The sequence below is a fragment of the Engystomops pustulosus genome, chromosome 1 (genome assembly GCF_040894005.1).
Source record: "Engystomops pustulosus chromosome 1, aEngPut4.maternal, whole genome shotgun sequence".
In the NCBI taxonomy this organism is placed as follows: Eukaryota; Metazoa; Chordata; class Amphibia; order Anura; family Leptodactylidae; genus Engystomops; species Engystomops pustulosus.
The window spans coordinates 124,991,950-125,010,643 of NC_092411.1; the positions used below are offsets into that span (position 1 = coordinate 124,991,950).

At 39.3% G+C, this 18,694-nt stretch overlaps 1 protein-coding gene across 10 annotated transcripts in view; it reads right to left on the bottom strand.

The window, feature by feature from the left end:
* MPDZ (multiple PDZ domain crumbs cell polarity complex component) overlaps nucleotides 1–18,694 on the bottom strand; it is a 91,113-nt gene that overhangs the window by 61,900 nt on the left and 10,519 nt on the right. For all 10 annotated transcript variants that reach the window (XM_072152746.1, XM_072152756.1, XM_072152707.1 and 7 more), the window contains exons 7-16: nucleotides 16,995–17,123; nucleotides 15,847–16,056; nucleotides 14,313–14,427; nucleotides 13,480–13,568; nucleotides 12,346–12,535; nucleotides 8,694–8,780; nucleotides 6,313–6,398; nucleotides 5,223–5,369; nucleotides 1,695–1,865; nucleotides 359–454 (exon numbers count right to left, since the gene is read on the bottom strand). In XM_072152746.1, coding sequence (XP_072008847.1) covers nucleotides 359–454; nucleotides 1,695–1,865; nucleotides 5,223–5,369; nucleotides 6,313–6,398; nucleotides 8,694–8,780; nucleotides 12,346–12,535; nucleotides 13,480–13,568; nucleotides 14,313–14,427; nucleotides 15,847–16,056; nucleotides 16,995–17,123 — 1,320 coding nt within the window. The remainder of the gene's footprint in view (nucleotides 1–358; nucleotides 455–1,694; nucleotides 1,866–5,222; nucleotides 5,370–6,312; nucleotides 6,399–8,693; nucleotides 8,781–12,345; nucleotides 12,536–13,479; nucleotides 13,569–14,312; nucleotides 14,428–15,846; nucleotides 16,057–16,994; nucleotides 17,124–18,694) is intronic.

Genomic DNA, 18,694 nt, shown 5'->3' on the forward strand with positions numbered 1-18,694 from the left:
AGCCTTTGTTTAAGATTATAAATTATCCGTCAAAGGACACAAATAAATAAATGTCACACACTCAAAGGGTTGTCAAACCAAAATAAAGATGATTCCAACATCACTCCTGTTTAAAGATTTAGGAAATGGTCTCTCTATAGACAACCACTCTCGATGGCCAAGGTGGATCAAGACTCTGACCAGCAATGGACTAAGAACCATTCTGCATAGTGTGTGATAATACCCCCATTATCTTCTTGTTACATATTCATTTGGCTTAATACTAACGGGAAGGACATATACTTTTTACAAAGACCTAGTGCTAGTCTTTTACTATGAATGAACTATACCTGTAGGTGGCACTCTTATCACACATTACCTGGGATTCTTTACTACATATTATCCTAGGAATTAAAGCATCCTCATCTTGGATTTTCCAGAGTGTAGTTAATGGAGTACTGGAAAACTCTTCCTCCTGTAAAGCACAATACAACAGATAAGTGATATGTACAATGTAAAGCTCAGTTCATAGCGGCATTGAGAGCTCCATTATGTTCAGTAATTAAAACAATAACATAGGTCTAACACATCACCTTTTGAGCTTTGAGAAAAATCCATAATTTTTTTATATTTTTTGCTCTAATAACTAAAAGTTCTCTTCTTTCAGTATTGCTGAGCAGCAACTGCGATGGGTACACTGACAGCAGATTTTGGTAGCTGCTTTAAAGGACATCTATCACCAGAATGAAAGACTGTATGCAAATGAGTCTGAGGGGCTCCAGGCTACAACAACACCTATGGAGCCTGGAGCCTCACATGGACATTTGCATACAGTCCTTCATCCTGGTGTTAGATGCCCTTTAAGATAATGGCTGGGGTTGTAATGAGCACACACGCCTAAAATGACTCTCCTATCCCACTGTAATTACTAAAATGGAGCCATGTCCAGCAGGTTGGTGCTAACAGAGCAACTGCAGGACCCAGTTCTAGTGCACCCAGCTGTCTGGGTACATGTCTGTACAAGATTTAGTACAGGCAAGAGAGTCTAACTTCTTTCAGCAAAGGAGGTAAGATAGCTACCATACGCACCATGCTCACGGCTCTGGCTAAGGATACCGACTCTACCGATACCGACTCAGGTAGTAAAGCCACAGCAGCCACAGCGTCAGCATGCAAAGAGTTTCCCTGCAAAAATGTCTCCTTGATGTCAATGGACTTTTAATTGCTTCTGGTTGGGTTCGCCTGCACCACTTCCATGGTAAATAACAGAAGTGGAGCAAATGGACACTAGCAGAAGCTATTAGAAGTCCATTAAAATTAAATGACATTTTAACAGATCTTTAATAGATTAATATTGTTTTAGTGACAAAAAATAACAACGGAGCTCCAAGGCAGGTGTGAAATGGGCCTAACATTTTTGCTACCACATTGATGGTTGGCTACAGATAATATTCCCATGTCTTCTAACTTACTTTAAATTGTTTTTCACTGATGAATGCAAATAAGATTTTTAGATAAAATAGCACAATAATATAATTTCTACAATACCAGGGCTATAATAAAAATAATAGCAGGACGCTCTTCAGCCCAGTGACTACCACATATATACAGATGTCTGATTGTTGTCATTTATTGATAACTGTCATCAGTAACAGAGACCTAGAAAAACAACCATAAGCAGGATTTTTGCCTTCTTTCTCATCTTTCATAAATACCTTTTCAAGGAGATGGATGTCTTGCTCAGAGACGCATTGCTCCTCAGTATTAAATGGGCTGACATCCTGTTCTATTGGGCGACAGCAAACCATAGTCACATTGATTGGAAGTTCTTTTAGGATATTTACAACATCTTTATGATTTTGACCCAGAAGCGTTATTTCGTTTACCTGCAAAGGAAGACAAATTTCACAGTTATTTACCCAAGAAATTTGATATACTGTTTCTACAGAGATCCGTGCGATGACACAGGCACTGACATCAGCCGCCGCCACTGCAATAGTATTGTGTGTGCCGGCAGCGGGGGTCCGGCTCCATAACGGGGCACAGGGGCTGGCAGGCGATATATACCGGGGCACAGGGGCTGGCAGGCGATATATACCGGGGCACAGGGGCTGGCAGGCGATATATACCGGGGCACAGGGGCTGGCAGGCGATATATACCGGGGCACAGGGGCTGGCAGGCGATATTTCCCGGGGCACAGGGGCTGGCAGGCGATATTTCCCGGGCCACAGGGGCTGGCAGGCGATATTTCCCGGGCCACAGGGGCTGGCAGGCGATATTTCCCGGGCCACAGGGGCTGGCAGGCGATATTTCCCGGGGCACAGGGGCTGGCAGGCGATATTTCCCGGGGCACAGGGGCTGGCAGGCGATATTTCCCGGGGCACAGGGGCTGGCAGGCGATATTTCCCGGGGCACAGGGGCTGGCAGGCTATATACCGGGGCACAGGGGCTGGCAGGCTATATACCGGGGCAGGGGCTGGCAGGCTATATACTGGGGGGCTGCTGGCTATATACTACTGGTGGGCTGGTAGGCTATATACTTCTGGGGGCTTTCTGGCTATATACTTAGGGTGCATTTCCCACCCTCAGCTTATACTCGAGTCAATAGGTTTTACTGGGTTTTTGTGGTAAAATTAGGGGTCTCGGCTGATATTCGGGTCGGCTTATACTCAAGTATACTCAAGGTACCCTGAGAATGCTGTAGCAACACTGATACAGAAACACATCTTGTTTAATCCCGGAACTTGAGTGTTGAGTCCTGAATGTTATAATTGTTTTTTTCAGCAAAACCACTTGACTCTGCATCAGTGTAGTTACAGCATTAAAAAGGTATGTTTGGTTCATAATGCATAAAAACAAATGGTAGATGCCCTTTAAACCTAACAAATGCAAAGAACCTACATGAAAAGTTTTTGCCATACTGGTCAAATAGAGGAAAGGAATATTTGTCAACTTGACTTAAAATGATGCAGAAGTCTGGCAAGCTCTGGGTACCGCAAAAGTTTTCCAACCAGCGTGTGGCCGACCTTTATTTAGCCACAACCACACCAGATGGACTATAACATGGCTACTTGATGTTTCAGTCAAGCCGCTTCTTCAAGATGTGACTGGCACATAAAATACCACAATCTTCATGATAAAGAGCTTAGTAGAATCCATGCAAATCTCACTGCAAACAGTCTTCAGTAAAGAATTTAAAGAAAGGGAGATGAGAAGGTAAACACTACATTATCATGAACATTTAATGGAAATATGAGTTAAAATAACATTCCAATGAGGTCAATTAGCTCCTAAAGCAGTTGACCCTGTATGTATGGTAGGAATTTTTAACTGCGTATCCTAAGTGTAATTCTATTTAAGTTATTTGCAGTTATGGGCGGCCTCTTTCATAGTATCATAGTATATAAGGCTGGAAGGAGACGCAAGTCCATCAAGTCCAACCTTTAAGAATTAAATAAATGTTTTATCCCCATAACCCGTGATATTTTTTCTCTCCAGAAAGGCATCCAGGTCTCTCTTGAACATGTACATAGAGTCCGCCATAACAACCTCCTGCGGCAGAGAGTTCCATAGTCTCACTGCTCTTACAGCAAAGAACCTTTGTCTATGGTGATGGTAAAATCGCCTCTCCTCTAGGCGCAGAGGATGCCCCCTTGTCCTGGTCACAGGCCGAGGTATAAAAAGATCTTTGGAGAGATCCTTGTACTGTCCGTTCAGGTATTTGTACATTGTAATGAGGTCTCCCCTCAGCAGTCTTTTTTCTAAACTGAATAATCCCAAATTTTTTAATCTGTCAGTGTATTCTAGTTCCCCCATTCCCCTAATAATCCTGGTCGCTCTCCTCTGCACCCGTTCCAGCTCTACTATATCCTTTTTATACACTGGTGCCCAAAACTGTACACAATATTCCATGTGTGGTCTGACCAGGGATTTGTATAAGGGCAAAACTATGTCTTTATCATGAGAATCTATTCCTCTCTTGATACATCCCTTTATTTTATTTGCTTTAGCAGCAGCCGCCTGGCTCTGGTCACTAAAATTAAGTTTACCATCCACCAATACCCCCAAGTCCTTTTCAGCTTCAGTTTTACTAAGTAATTGACCGTTTAAAAAATAATTATACTTTTTGTTTCCATGGCCCAAGTGCATAACTTTACATTTATCTACATTAAACCTCATCAACCATTTCTCTGCCCATCCCTCAAGCTTCCACAAATCCCTCTGTAATGCTAAACTATCGACCTCAGTATTTATTACTTTACACAGCTTAGTATCATCTGCAAATATTGAAACTTGACTGTGTAAACCCACTACAAGGTCATTAATAAAAATATTAAATAGAAGTGGCCCCAATACTGACCCCTGTGGCACTCCACTGGTAACGTCAACCCAATCTGAGAATGTGCCATTAATGACGACCCTCTGTTTTCTATTACTAAGCCAATTACTTACCCAAATACACAGATTTTCTCCTATTCCCAGCAGTCTCATTTTATATACCAACCTTTTATGTGGCACGGTGTAAAATGCCTTTGAAAAGTCCAAATATACAACATCTACAGCGTCCCCCAGATCCAGTCTTGAACTTACCTCCTTGTAGAAACCAATCAGATTAGTCTGACAGGACCGATCTCTCATAAACCCATGCTGACGCTGGGTTATAAGGTTGTGCACAGTGAGATACTCCAGGATAGCATCTCTAATAAACCCCTCAAATATTTTCCCCACCACAGCAGTTAGACTCACGGGTCTGTAGTTTCCAGGATCACTATTTGATCCTTTTTTGTATATTGGTACCACATTTGCTATGCGCCAGTCCTGTGGAACATAACTAGTCCTCAGTGAATCTTCAAATATTAAAAATAACGGTTTGTCTATCACCGTACATAATTCATGCAGAACCCGGGGGTGTATGCCATCTGGCCCAGGTGATTTATCTATCTTAGTGGTTGCGAGGCGGCGCCGTACCTCTTCCTGGGTTAAACTGTTGACATTATAAAAAGAATTTACATTATTCCTCATTGTGTCTTCCACCAGGGGATTTTCCTGGGTAAAGACAGTTGAGAAGGCGACATTCAGTAGATTGGCCCTTTCCTCATCTCCTTCCACCATGACCCCCATGTTATTTCTAAGGGGACCCACACTCTCTGTTTTTAGTTTCTTATCATTTATATACTCTTTGTATCCCTGCAGAAGAATAAGATTTATGAAAGGCCTAAATCTAAATGGTTGATTATCTTACTTCGAGCAATTCATCCCCACTGTAGAGTTTGCCACCACGACCGACAGCCCCTTCTGGTAATATAGATCTCAGAAAATGATGACCACCAGAAGCTTCCAGGCTTATGCCCAGCCCACTGCTTTCACTGAATTTGTTTACTTGGGAAATCTGAAAAATACAAAAAGCAAAAAGCTCAGAGCTGTAAGTGTTTATTTTGAACATCCATCGTTCCAAGCTGTAATAGTTTGGTAAATTCAAGCAATTGCTCATGTTTCCATAGTAACTATATAGACTGTGCTGTATTTTGGAAAAAAAAATCCTAAACACATTCCAACTGTCATCTCTGGAATGAAAAGATAAAGAAAGAAACACATAAACTGGCAGAATGTGGAGCTGATCATCTCAAAACGAGAAAGCATTAAGGAAAATCCACATTATGTTCCTTTTGTTTAAAATGAGCTTTCTGGTGGGTTAAAATTCAGGCTTAAATTAGGTTAAAAGCTATATACATTAAAATGAGGCCAAAATTAGGTTAAGAATTAATTTTAAAAACCTTTTAAAAAAAATTTTAAAAAAAATTTCAAATCCCTGTCTGCTACAGATATAACACCTTTCACATCCCCAGCTGCTCAGGACCTTATTGGCCCTTTCAAACAACAGGAAATGCTGCTCAGCCAGTCACTGCCTGAATTGGTTCACCACTGCAGCAAATAAATTACCCTGCTAATAATTTACATGCTAATAATTTACCCTGCTAATACATTTCCATAATAACAACATAACATAATGCTGAGATCACTTCGTTTGTTCCACTGTTGTAGATTAAATTCCAGTTGGAATTGCTGTTGAGTAAACAAAATGCAAACAGTAGTTCAAAAAGCCTATGAAGAATAATTCATATTTTTAATTCAGTTTTAATAAATAATAATAATAGTAATAGGGCAATTTATGTTGCCTAATATATAGAAGGCAAATTCAAAAGATCTCTCCCCTGATCTATTCTTTAGATCTGTGATAGGAAGGTTGTTGCTACAAATTCAGATATTGGAAACAAAAATCATCACCCACCATCCATGTTCACAAAATGCTGCCTACTTCAAAGTAAACATACCACTATCTCATAATTATCACCCATAATTCTTTGCCACTTGCTTCTAAGAGCATCATCGTCAGGTATGGTTGGGATACATTCATCTTCTGGAAAAATAAACAAATTTTAAAAAATGCTTAGATCTTCAAATTTATTTCAAATCCAAACTCCTAAATATCAGTGTATAAAATAAAAAACAACAGATATGCTGATTATTTCTGTGTGATTTCTGTTTAATGATTAATGTTTTGCTTGGGCCAAATTGGGAATCAATTCTTATACAGTACAGTATAAAGTGACAGCAACAACTAGAGGCAAAAATAATTCAAAAACATATTATCTGTATATACTCGAGTACAAGCCGACCCAAATAATAAGCTGAGGTACCTTATTTTAGCCTATTGACTCGAGTATACTCCTAGAGTTGGAAATGCATTGGCCACAGCCTCCACCCAGTATATAACTAAACAGCCCCTGCTCCCCAATATAAAGCTAGCCAGCCTCCTAGTATGTAGCCAGCAGCCAAAAAAAAAAATGCATACTCCCTATCCCCAGAAAATGAAGTCTGTAAATCTGGCACCCTGCCAGAAGGATCAGCCAGTCAAAAGGGGTGTGTTATTTATGCCAGTCACTGTGTGACTCAGAAACATACCCATGTCTGTGGCATCTCCCTCATTCCCGTCACATCAAGTCATCCTCTGCCCTTATCAGCTCTGCCCAAGGAAGGGGGGAATGAAGAAGATCCTTCTCCTTTACTCTGGTTGCCTACTTTTGAATCTCTCAAGCTTTCCAATATTGTTTTTCTTTGAATGTTCAGCCCAAAACTGGGTTCCCTACTAAAGGGGTACTCAGACATGGTATTTATACAGGGGGGGAAATTACTTTTGCAGCTTGGTTACATTACAGGGAGCGTGTCAGCAGTGTTAACCATTCAAAGCTGCAGAAGCAGCCATGGAGAGCTATGTAACAAAACCTATGTAATAGTTGTTTATAGCAACAGTAATGACTGCCAGTGTCCTCTTATTGGCTTGAAACCAGGACATGGCTGTCATAGCTTCTGGACGTCAATGATTCAGGAAAAATTTAAATCAGGGTAAGTATAATATGCGTGACCCTAGTAGGGTCTTATACTCACCCTGTTAAAGTTTCCTTTTAATACAGAGTACCCAAGTTGCTCTTTAGTTTCTATTCCATTTTGTGTGTATGTAGAATTGCATTTACTGAGACCAAGGTGCATTGCTGACCATTTATCAACATTTAAGTTTCATCTGCCATGTTCCTGCCAATGTTAGAAAGGGTTAACAGACCCATTGTCTGTGAAACTAAAAACACTAACATTTGTTTAAGATCAGATTGTTCGGAGAGGAAATAAGCATGCTTAATAAGCATACACCGAAAATATGCTTGCAATCTCTTACCATAGTGCAAACTGCTTACATCTGCAAGTTACACTCACTTGAGAACTGTGTCAAATAACGTTTTAAATAATGTGTTATTATATAACTACTGTATACCGTAGAATAGTTTATGAACCAATCAATGTCATTTTAGTGGCATTTTTATGCTCAAAAAGGCATTCCTTTTATAATCATTTCTATTCATTATTTTTTATACTGAATTACATAAGAAAGATATTAACTTTTAGCTCGTTATACTGTAAATCGCAAGGCAGATTTTCTGTATTTACTGATTTTTACCACTAACTTTCCCTAGCAATACAATGCACTGCATCCCAATGGCATAGAATTCCCTTGTGAATAAGAGCCATGTTCTAGAGAGGCCCTGCTTGTACATCAAATTGCCACTAAACCCAGTTATTAGTGTTTTGTAAGTAGAGCTTTTCACTGTGGTAGAAAAAGTCAATAAATACCAGCAGGGATCACTAAATCATGAGCACTGGAGACATGACCAAACATTTTCAGCAGCTTCTTTCATTTCCTGCACTCTTTGAAAACCCCTTAAAAACATTGATAACAATTACAGTATAGAAGTTCGGGATTGTTCCTTGAATATCCCAAGATCCATTTCTTTGTCCCATAAAAGACCATATGGTACAAATGTATCAGTTTACAAAAAATGCAAGTTAAAACAATTACTGCCTGAAGCTTTTTGAAAAAAAAAAAAAAAACTTTCCTCCAACATGACATAAAATGCGATAACACCCATATTGGCATTTTTACTTTACATCACAAAGAAATAATACCAGCATATGCAATTTTTGAAATGGCTCCAAACAGCGCTGTGGGTCAATTTAACTTTTTTTTTTTTTTAAACAATAATTTACAACTATCAGATGCCACAGTACAGCTAGAAGATAGATCTAAGGGACAGCTGGCCAACTTTAGCACTGACAGATTGCGGCAGAATGCTTTCCCCATGCAGCACACTATGGAAACCAATACCTGTTTGTACGCTTATTCCTTTTGATGCAGATTGTTTGACATCACTACTGATCACTGATGATAGCGGTTGAGTCTTCTTAGTACTGTCTGTAAAAGAAAGTATGAGGCATACATGAAAGTAATTGACAACATACAAATTACAGTACATTTGACATCCACTATCATGAACCATTAATCAAAGGCAATAACGACTATTTAATAAAAGAATTGATGAAGAAAATAGTACAGGATATACAAATCTGTGCTGACAAAACCAGCATTCTTACTTTTTTTAGTCTAAAAAAAAAGTAGTTTTTTTTTTTTAAATCAAACTTTTGGAATTGTTTTAGTTTCAAACTACCCATTAGACGCTACTGTGAATCATAATAAATATGAAAATAACTACATATTTAGATATGTTACAGTCAGTTTATAGGGTTACAGCAGGGGTCAACCTATGACTCGTAAGCCAGATGGATGGCCATATCTGGCTCACAGACAGGGCTCTTATCCAGGGGCGGACTGCCCATAAGGGGCCATAAAAAGCCATGTACTCACCTTTCCTATGTTCCCTTGCAGCTCCGCTACTTGATGCAGTCCAGCCAGCGGTGACAGCTCCGTGCGCGCCGGTGTTGCACAGACTATGACGTTGGCAAGCAGCAGATGTCATAGTCTGTAAACTGCCGGTGGGCATGGAACTGTCACTGCCGGTTGGACTGCTTCAAGTAGCGGAGCTGTGGGGGAGAATCGGAAAGGTAGGTACATGGTTTTTTAATTTGTATGTGCTGGGGTGGGGGACTGGCTGGCAGGTTGTATGGGGGGGGGGGTTGGCTGTACACAAGGGAGGGGCTGGCTGCATATCAGCCAAAAAGGTTCCTGACCGCTGGGTTATAGTAATAGGAATCTACAACTTTCCAAATCACCCTAATAGTAAAACTGCATTTTGTACGGTATTTTTTTAAAGATTTCATAAGAGATGTTTCCCGGAGATCTGTCATTTAAGTCAATTTCACATAGGCTTCCAGACTTCTGTTTATTATGCTCCATTTTTGGAAATAAGGTATTGTAATTTAAACAGATGTTTGGATGGACCCATCAATAGGAAAACTGGACACCATGCTTTCCATCAGCATCAGTTTGTTTTTTCATTATTTGAAAATAATGTTTCTTCTGTAACATCAGAGGACAAAAATTAAAAATAAAAAGGTTGCATCCAACTATCAGCTCACATTTGAAGGCCTAACAGAAGATGTAAAAACATTAAATTTAGTCGAGGGTAGGTTCCCATTGAGCCCTTATAGCATAAGGACACCCTTTTTTCACCTAAAAAAAATCTCACAAAAGGATAAAATGAACATTGATTCTCTGCCTGGTATCCTGGTAGAGAATCTATGAGTCAAAGTGGGCTCAATGTGCAAGCGCTTCTTCCTGCTTAGTGTTGCCAGCGTTGCAGTGAGTACACTACCACTCCAACACAGCCACAGGTGTGTTAATTCGGCCAGGCGGACGGATGACGTGGGGAGAAGTGGTGTGGATTTCATATGGTGGTGAGTGCAAATGAACCTGAGGGGCTCCAGGCTCCATAGGCGTTAATGTTAATGGGGCTCAGACTAATTTGCATAATGTTAAAAGCCTTTTTTTCTTACAAGGGCATATGAAGCCTAAAGAAGGGCATACATGCTACCGGGGTAGATCAGTGTGCTTGGTTTACCATCCTTTATCCTGGTGGTAGATGTCCTTTTACAGAGACCATTACAAATCCATGGGAATCAAGAAGCTAATTTGCATAAAAATAGAAACTACATTAAATCTGTATTAACAGATTTCTTAGAAATGGGAAAGCTTTTAAAGTGTGCTACACAATTCTGTTTTTACTTTAGAGGAGAGTTAAAAGCTTGAAGACTACCGCTAGCTGTTACATTATTTTTTCCTAAATTGCATTACATTACACACAACCACATTGAGGGTCGTGATCTGGCTACACGAATTTTAGCCTGATCACGGCCCCCAGAGAGGTCAATTCCACCTGGTCACAGTGCGTGGAGAACACAGTGTCTTGCCGCACTGTAACATAGCTTGGCGCCGTGCTGCAGAAAAGTGGATTTGCAGTGTGGCTGCTCAGCCTCATAGGTAAGTGAGAGGGAGCGCCAATCCTCCCCCTTTCTCTGCCTGGCCGGGTTCCCGCCTGAGTGAATCAAATGGTTGTGTGCATGAAGCCTAACTACTATTAAGAATTTGTTCACATCACAGGAAAAAACATTAATGTGTGATTGGAGGGAACAGACCACTGTTGGCAGATGCAGTTAGGGAGCACACTCTCAAAGTTATGTAAATGGTGTAGCTCACTCTGCATTGTCATATCTTTAGCTCCCATTTACCTCTATAGAATTTATAAACCTCTATATAGACTATATGGAGAAAAAAAAAAGGAGAATATTGGTTATATTTTGGCTAACAGGACAATAACCCTTTAAAACAGCGGAACAACTTGACATATAAGCAAAGCTTAGAGGGGTTCTTCAGCCACATACACATTATCCCCTAGCCACAGGATAAGGGCTACATTGCTGATCAGTGGGGGTCTCCGTGATGGAACCCCTACAAATCTCGAGAAAGGGAGACTGTTGTACCCAGTCATACAACGGATCATGATTAGTGGGTAATAAAAATAAATATTTGTAGAATCATTCACCCAATCACCAAATGACCTCCTATGAACAATCCATGTGGTGGTGCACGCTACCGAATCCTTGACTTTCACGATCCAAATTGTAGAGAAAAATATAATGGTATGCTGCACTCCAGAAAACCACAACGTACTTGTGCAAAATCAGTTGTCCTTTATTTCAAAGCGGTTGGTGCATATTTACATGGAATGATAAGAACGTCTGGGATTGACGCGTTTCGACGATATTGCGTCTTAATCATGATTTCCATCCATGATCTGGTGGAGATCATGATTAAGAGTGCCGCATACCATTATATTTTTCTTATGATATACTATAACCAAGACCCCCACCGATCAACAAGTAACCCCCTACACTGTGGGTTGTATTTGGCTGGAGAACCCTTTTAAAGAAACTAAAAGTAATATAATGAAGACCTTTATGGAAAGTGCTGCTGTGAACAGAGAGTGGGTGTAGTTTGTGTGTCTTCCTCTATTTGCTTTTATGACTTTTGTTTCTGTATTTCGATCCTTCATCTAAGTAATAGTATATAGACATACACAGTTTCAGAGGCTGGAACCAGTACCCCGAGGATATGCCTTATAAATCTGAGAGAGAATAACTATTCAGCAGTGGAGACACACAGGTCAGGTTCATTGTGGAATCTCAGTTGTGTACATTCCACCACAGTCCAACCTACGGCAAAAGATAGCAGAGAGCAGATGTTTTTTGACTGGCTTTCAGCCATGATTTCGATCTCGATTTTAAATCTTAGCATGGCAAAAACTGAAAGCCACTCCCGAATCCAAAGAAATAAGTGACTTGCTGAAAATTGAGGAAAAACTATCCACATAGTGCTGAAGGTTTTTATGCAGCATTTGGTTAAAGCCTATCCACAAGGATGAAACTGCAGACTGGTTATGGCCAACCTATTTCAATTTCACAGAGTAGGAGAAGAATTACTATGGGTTAGTCAGACAGGCATATGGTCTACCCCGTGGATTTACCTTGATCGTCCATGACATTTTCTATTGCCACAGTTTGGTCAGTTGATCTACAGCATTCTTCAGCTTGATTAGCGATGACATCCTGCTTCTGTGCCCTTCTAACTAATGTTAGGTGGACAGTCTGACCTGTGTGACGCAGAACTTCCACGGCTTGCTGGTTAGTGTAACCTTGGAGATTGGTTCCATCAACCTAAACATATTGTTAAATTGATTATCAGTTGTTTTTGGTCAGATATAAAGAACAGATTGAACTCCAGATGATTTTTTAATCTGCTTTTTAAATAATCTTAACAAAACAACACACCCTCTTAAGAATATATTACACCATCTGTTTTAGTTTACATGGCACATAATGAAAAAAAAGACACTGGAACTAATAGATCCTAGAAAAAAAAATAAATAACCAGCTATCTTCATGTAAAAATAAATGACTTTACTGTTAAGCACAAACACAAAAAAATGACAAGTATAAAACATTAACATGAAGATTAATACTTTAATTACCTCAAATAAAAATACTAAAATCACAATCATGAGTTATTAAAAAGCTGAAGGCTACATGCATGTGTCAGCTTCATATATTATGCCCTTAAAGGAAATGTGACAGCAGAAAAAGAACTATGTTTTAAATTAAGTTCTAATTTCCATAATTTTCAAGACCACAATATGATTCCATAGGATTCAATGGATCAAATAGCACTTTTCACCACTTCACCAACTTCAACAGTTTCCTTTTATAAGTGTTACATTACCAAGTTCAGTGCAGTTGTATTTTTATTTCTCCAGCCCCTACCATACATCCATGTAATTACTGCAATCAATATGCTAATTAAGCTCTAAACTGTCAGATGGGCAGTCCTTGGCCAGGGAATACAGGATATCAGCAACTTTCTGACAATAGAGAGCCAAATTAATATACTCTATGAAGAAAGAACAGTGATGAATGGTCAGGAATGGTAGGCCCCGGAAAAGAAAAAAATGGTCTGAAATGGTATAAACTCAAAAAATTTGTACACAATATATATTTGTACAAGTCATAACTAGATGAGGTACAACAATGGCACAAAGCTTAGTACTGATACTGTATAGACAATTGCAGAATGTATGTAAATACTATACAGTGATGAAACTTACAGCAATGATCTGGTCACCCACATGAATCCTTCCATCCTGTTCTACAGCACTGCCTTTTGTAATGCTTTTCACAAAAATACCAGAAGGTTCTGTGAATAAGGAAACAACCAAGTAAGGGATTGTCGGTACTGTGTACTTGATAGTAAAAATGAAGTAAAGAGCAATAAAAAGAACCCCCCTACTGTATATGGTTATGCAGGATCTATCATATATATATATATATATATATATAGACAACTATTATAACAAACAGTCCGATTGTGGAGCAGCACAGCGAGTATAATGGATCAAATCCAATGGTGGGTGCACGCCTCCAACAAACCCGATCCACCGGTTTGTAAGGTCAGATATCCAAAAAAATGCAATGAGGTAAGTAGAAAAGTGATCTTTATTCACAAATGGCAAAATAAGGTGCAACGATTCAGCTCATTCATAGAACCATTATCAAGCATGCTTGACGCTTGATAATGGCTCTATGGATGAGCTGAAACGTTGCACCTTATTTTGGCATTGGTGAATAAAGATCACCTTTATACTTACCGGAGTGCTGCCTCATTGCATTTTTTTGGATACACAACTATAATATATATTTTCAAACACCCTACTGTTACCGCTCTCCGGCACCTTTCACATAGGCTCAGCAGTGATGTCACATCAAGAGCGTGCATCTACTAGAGGCTGCCAGTAACAGGGAGACACTGCCCTGGAATGGGTGCACAGAGAGAGGCAAGTATAGAGAGAGGGTTGTTAGGCCCATGTATAAAACATACATATATAAAAAGCAAAGAGGCACTATGAGGAATAAATCCCATTTGTATGCAAAATACACTTGCCTGCATTTTTATCACCAACATAACCAGCAATAGTTATTCCTAAGCCCTGAGCATTCTTTGCTAGTTTGACGTCAAAGGATTCACCAGACGTTTCTCTTTTCATTCCAACGTTACCCTTAAATAGAAGGAGCAGAAATTGAATAGATAATAAAACAAAACATAATGCACTTAACAATCTGTAGAGAAAGTATTTGTAAAGAGATATGTACCTTACAGACATGCTTATGATTTATCTAAAACTCCTGTATTAAGACATACAAATAATTATGTTTTGGTAGCCATGCACCTCAGCTAGCTTGTTTGACCAACAGATGCTTATTATCACATTTTCTCAGCTCTCATACAATATAAACATCCTACAGAGCAAAGTTAATAGAGGAATCTAATATAAAAGCCAATTGTATCTATAGAAATAAAGAGACTAATATCATAGTACCATAGTATAAAAGGCTGGAAAAAGACTTAAGTCCATCACAACCTTTAAGAACAAAAATGTAAACCTTTAAGAACAAATGTTTTTCCCCCATAAACCATGATATTTTTGCACTCCAGAATCCAGGCCTCACTTGAACTTGTACATCGAGTCCGCCATGACAACCTCCTGTGGCAGAGAGTTCCACAGTCTCACAGTAAAGAATCTGTGTCTACGGTAGAGCCACCTTCTCTAGGCATAGAGGATGCCCTCTAGCGAGTACGTAACAACAACCGCCAGTAGCTCAATATCCTTAATGCAAAATTTTAACTTAGTAGTTGCTTGATCAGGCAACTTCCCTTGATCCCTTCCCTTTTTCTAACCGCATGAGCTACCAACTTTTCTGCCCTTATCAGGAAGAATCCATCAATAGTACTTACAGTATCATTAATGTCATCATGTAACCAGGTTTCGCTAAAACAAAGGAGGCAACAATCTCTATACAGTAAAGTTTGCAATTCATCTACCTTCTTGAGAATTGATGTTACATTCCCCATTAATATTTTTAGTAGAAATGGTCTGAGTCTTCTGCCCCACCATTTTCCATTTAAATCCTGCATGGTAGGATTCCATTTGTACTGCAAATATGCACACACCATTTGTGCTTCACACAAGCTCATGTCTACTCTGGAACATGCAAGTTATGAGACAGCAAATGTCACCCAAGTAAAATAAAGAATTAAAAAAAAAAATGCAAAAATTCCTATCAATCAGTTCAAACGTCTCCCACTCCATTAAATATTAGACTTCATCTTCATGGTTACAGGTTGCCTTTTTTAAAAAAAAAAAAAGTCAGACTTCCTTATCATTTAAAGCGGGCCTTTTACAACCTTCACGAAGTCCAACCCTCTGCATCCTTTAGTATTTGCCGCCTATTCTGACATGCTTGAAATGTATTATCTAGCACTTACTTTTAAAGAGCAAAGCAGCGATTTAAATTTTGGTATCCAATAAGCTAACTCGACTTATTACCCTCAGGCGGGCAATCCTTACAATAACAGCAACAATTGTGGAGGCGATAAACGGCCCAATAGATTTAGAAATGTTGTCACTTTTTCTTACCTGCAGTTCTGGTGTAGAAGATATCAAAGGAGGCATCTGAATCCCTGTAGAAACCACTGCGGACGAATCACCCACTGGACCTCTTGCAACAACCAACTTTACTCTGTTTCCACATTGCCTCAAAACTTGGGCAACTTGTTCACTGCCCATTCCAGCAAGGTCTGTGTCACCTATTTTTAATATGTGGTCTCCACTGCGTAGCCTGCCATGCTAATATAAAGAAACCAAAAATTATCCGTTACTACCATACACACACAACATTATTTGACACAAATGTTGTAAGATATTGCAGAGGTTTTGTTAAAAAAAAAAAAAAAAAAATCCAAAATCAAACTGACCGTAAAATGATTATTTCAGCCTTCCCTATTTCAGGTTTCCTTGTCTAGCGCTAATTAAGTAAAAACCAAAACTTATGGAAACTTTATCTACTTTCCAAGTATAACTTTACTGCTTTCCGAGGATTCATCAATTGAATTCAGGTTCTTATTTTTATGCAAATTAGCCTTTGGCACAGAGATGAAGCCATCCCTCCTTGTGCATGTTTTGTTCTTTCTATGCTGCCTACCAGCAATCATGCACTGCCCTTTCCACAATGATTGACAACTCTTTCAGAAATAACATGGAAATGGAAGAAATTTGGCACAACAAGAAAAAAAAAAAAAAAAAAACATGTTGCTGGAGCAACATAAAATGTATATATGCAATGCTCATAACCTGGTGGTAACTGTAAAAAATAATAATATGTAAAAAATAATGAGTAAATCCTGCCAATGGCTTTAAAGAACTGGTTGTTGCACCTTCATTTATGTGTGTTAAACAAAAAAAATTGGATGCCAATTGCGCATCTGTTGTTAGTTTCCATGGGGCACATGTATGATTTGGCAGTGCGTTTTGGCATTAGATACTCTGCCATCATATTCTTTTTTGTCTACAAAAGTGAGCAAGGCTTATTTCTCAGCATATTTAAGAAAGACTAAAATGCACAAAAGCAGAAACAAAAATGTGTGTAATGTGACTGCACCTTTTCAAATGATCTGGAAAATTAATAAAAATACCTGTATCTTGCAAATTATAAATAGCCCTTCAATACGTTTAGTCTGAACCCTAAGAATCCATTTACATACATGTGCAGTAACAATCAAGCATACCTGGTCTGCTACTCCCCCTGGTAGAATGGTTTTGACTATCACTCCTGTTGACTTTCCTCCAACAATTCCAAAGCCCAAACCTGAGCCGTCATTTACCAGTTCAATACTCTCCACGTGCTGCCACTGCATCTGATAATAAAAGAGAAGCACTGTAGTCCAAAAGCCAAACTGAGCAATATTCAATATTATGCTTCTTACAAACTGTAATAGCCTGTGAACGTGCAGCACTGAGGGACTCCGGGAACCGATTCATCAGCATAATTTTAAAAGTTGATTTTTAGAAAGAATGTGGCCATTAATAATAAATATAATTAGATTACCAAAGTTATAGTTCCTGTATTTATGAGTAAGAGTCCCTGGTTTATGATGCTTGATCTTGATAGTAGAGGTCCTTTAAATACATTTCTTTAAAGGACACCTGCCATCAGGTCTCTGTTATTAGTCCTGTCACCACTACCTGTTGGAGCAGCCCACAAGGATTCCATCACAGCCTTTATCTAGTCAATTCATACATTAGTCATTCTAAAATAATCTTTTCTTTATTATGTAAATGAGGCTGTCACATGGTCAGAGGCAGTGATGTCACCCCTGTTACCCCTCCCCGCTCCTCTCCTCCCCCTACTCATGTCTGTGTGTAATGTGTAGTAAAGCATTGCTAGTCTGCGGACATGCTCTCCCTCCTAATACACATGTGTGAGACACAGACATCAGCTACACATGTACCTGATATTTTATGCTAAACATGGCTACCTGGAGCTGTTGTATCTCTCCTATACACACAGGCTGCAGAGGGCGCCAGCACCAGGAAGCACATGGAGGAGCCATTACACCATTATACCTCACATCATTATACAGGCTCTCAGTCAAGCAGTGGGGGGTGTGACTGTGCCTCCCACTCATGAATAAGCTGGACAGCTTGAATATGCTAATGACTCATTGGACATTTCACAGGTCCTTTGCATAAAGCTTTAGGACCTCATTGCTTAGGTTTACAAGCATGTAGGAGGGACAATGAAGGGATAGAGGCAATGCTTTCTAATAGCAGTTCATGAAAATATATTTAGTTTAGGGGGTTAATTTGCCTAACGGGTTCTCTTTAAAAGGGTTTTGTCATGAAACACATTCATCCCTTATCCACAAGAAAGGGGATAAATAACTGATCACAGGGATCTGACCCCTGGGACTTTCAGCCATTTGGCAGAATGAGAGACCAAAAGTCAGGGAATGGCAGTCTTCTAGGCTGTCCATGTAAATATTGGTGTGCTGTAGAAATCCTGCACCTCATTGAATTCTAGAGGTCCTTTTCACTTTAGGAGAGTTCAGGGGATTTATAATCTATCTAATCCAATAGATAGAGGGTAAATGTTTTTGTCAGAAACCCCAAAAAGATTTTCAAAATGTATTTAAAGACCTAACTTTCTAGAGGGGCAATGGGAGATTCTGAGCTTCCAAGATTCCACCTCAAGAGACTGAATGAAAATCCCTAATGACAGCAAATAGTAACAGAAGACTTGTCAGAACACATTGGTTAGATCTTAACATGGCAACTACTTTTATCTGTCCTCAAGGAAGTCATTCAAGACTACTATGGCGAGATTAGGGCACAGCAAACATACGTATATACTCGAGAATAAATCGACCCGAGTATAAGCCAAGACCCCTTATTTTAACACAAAAAACTGGGAAAACCTATTGACTTG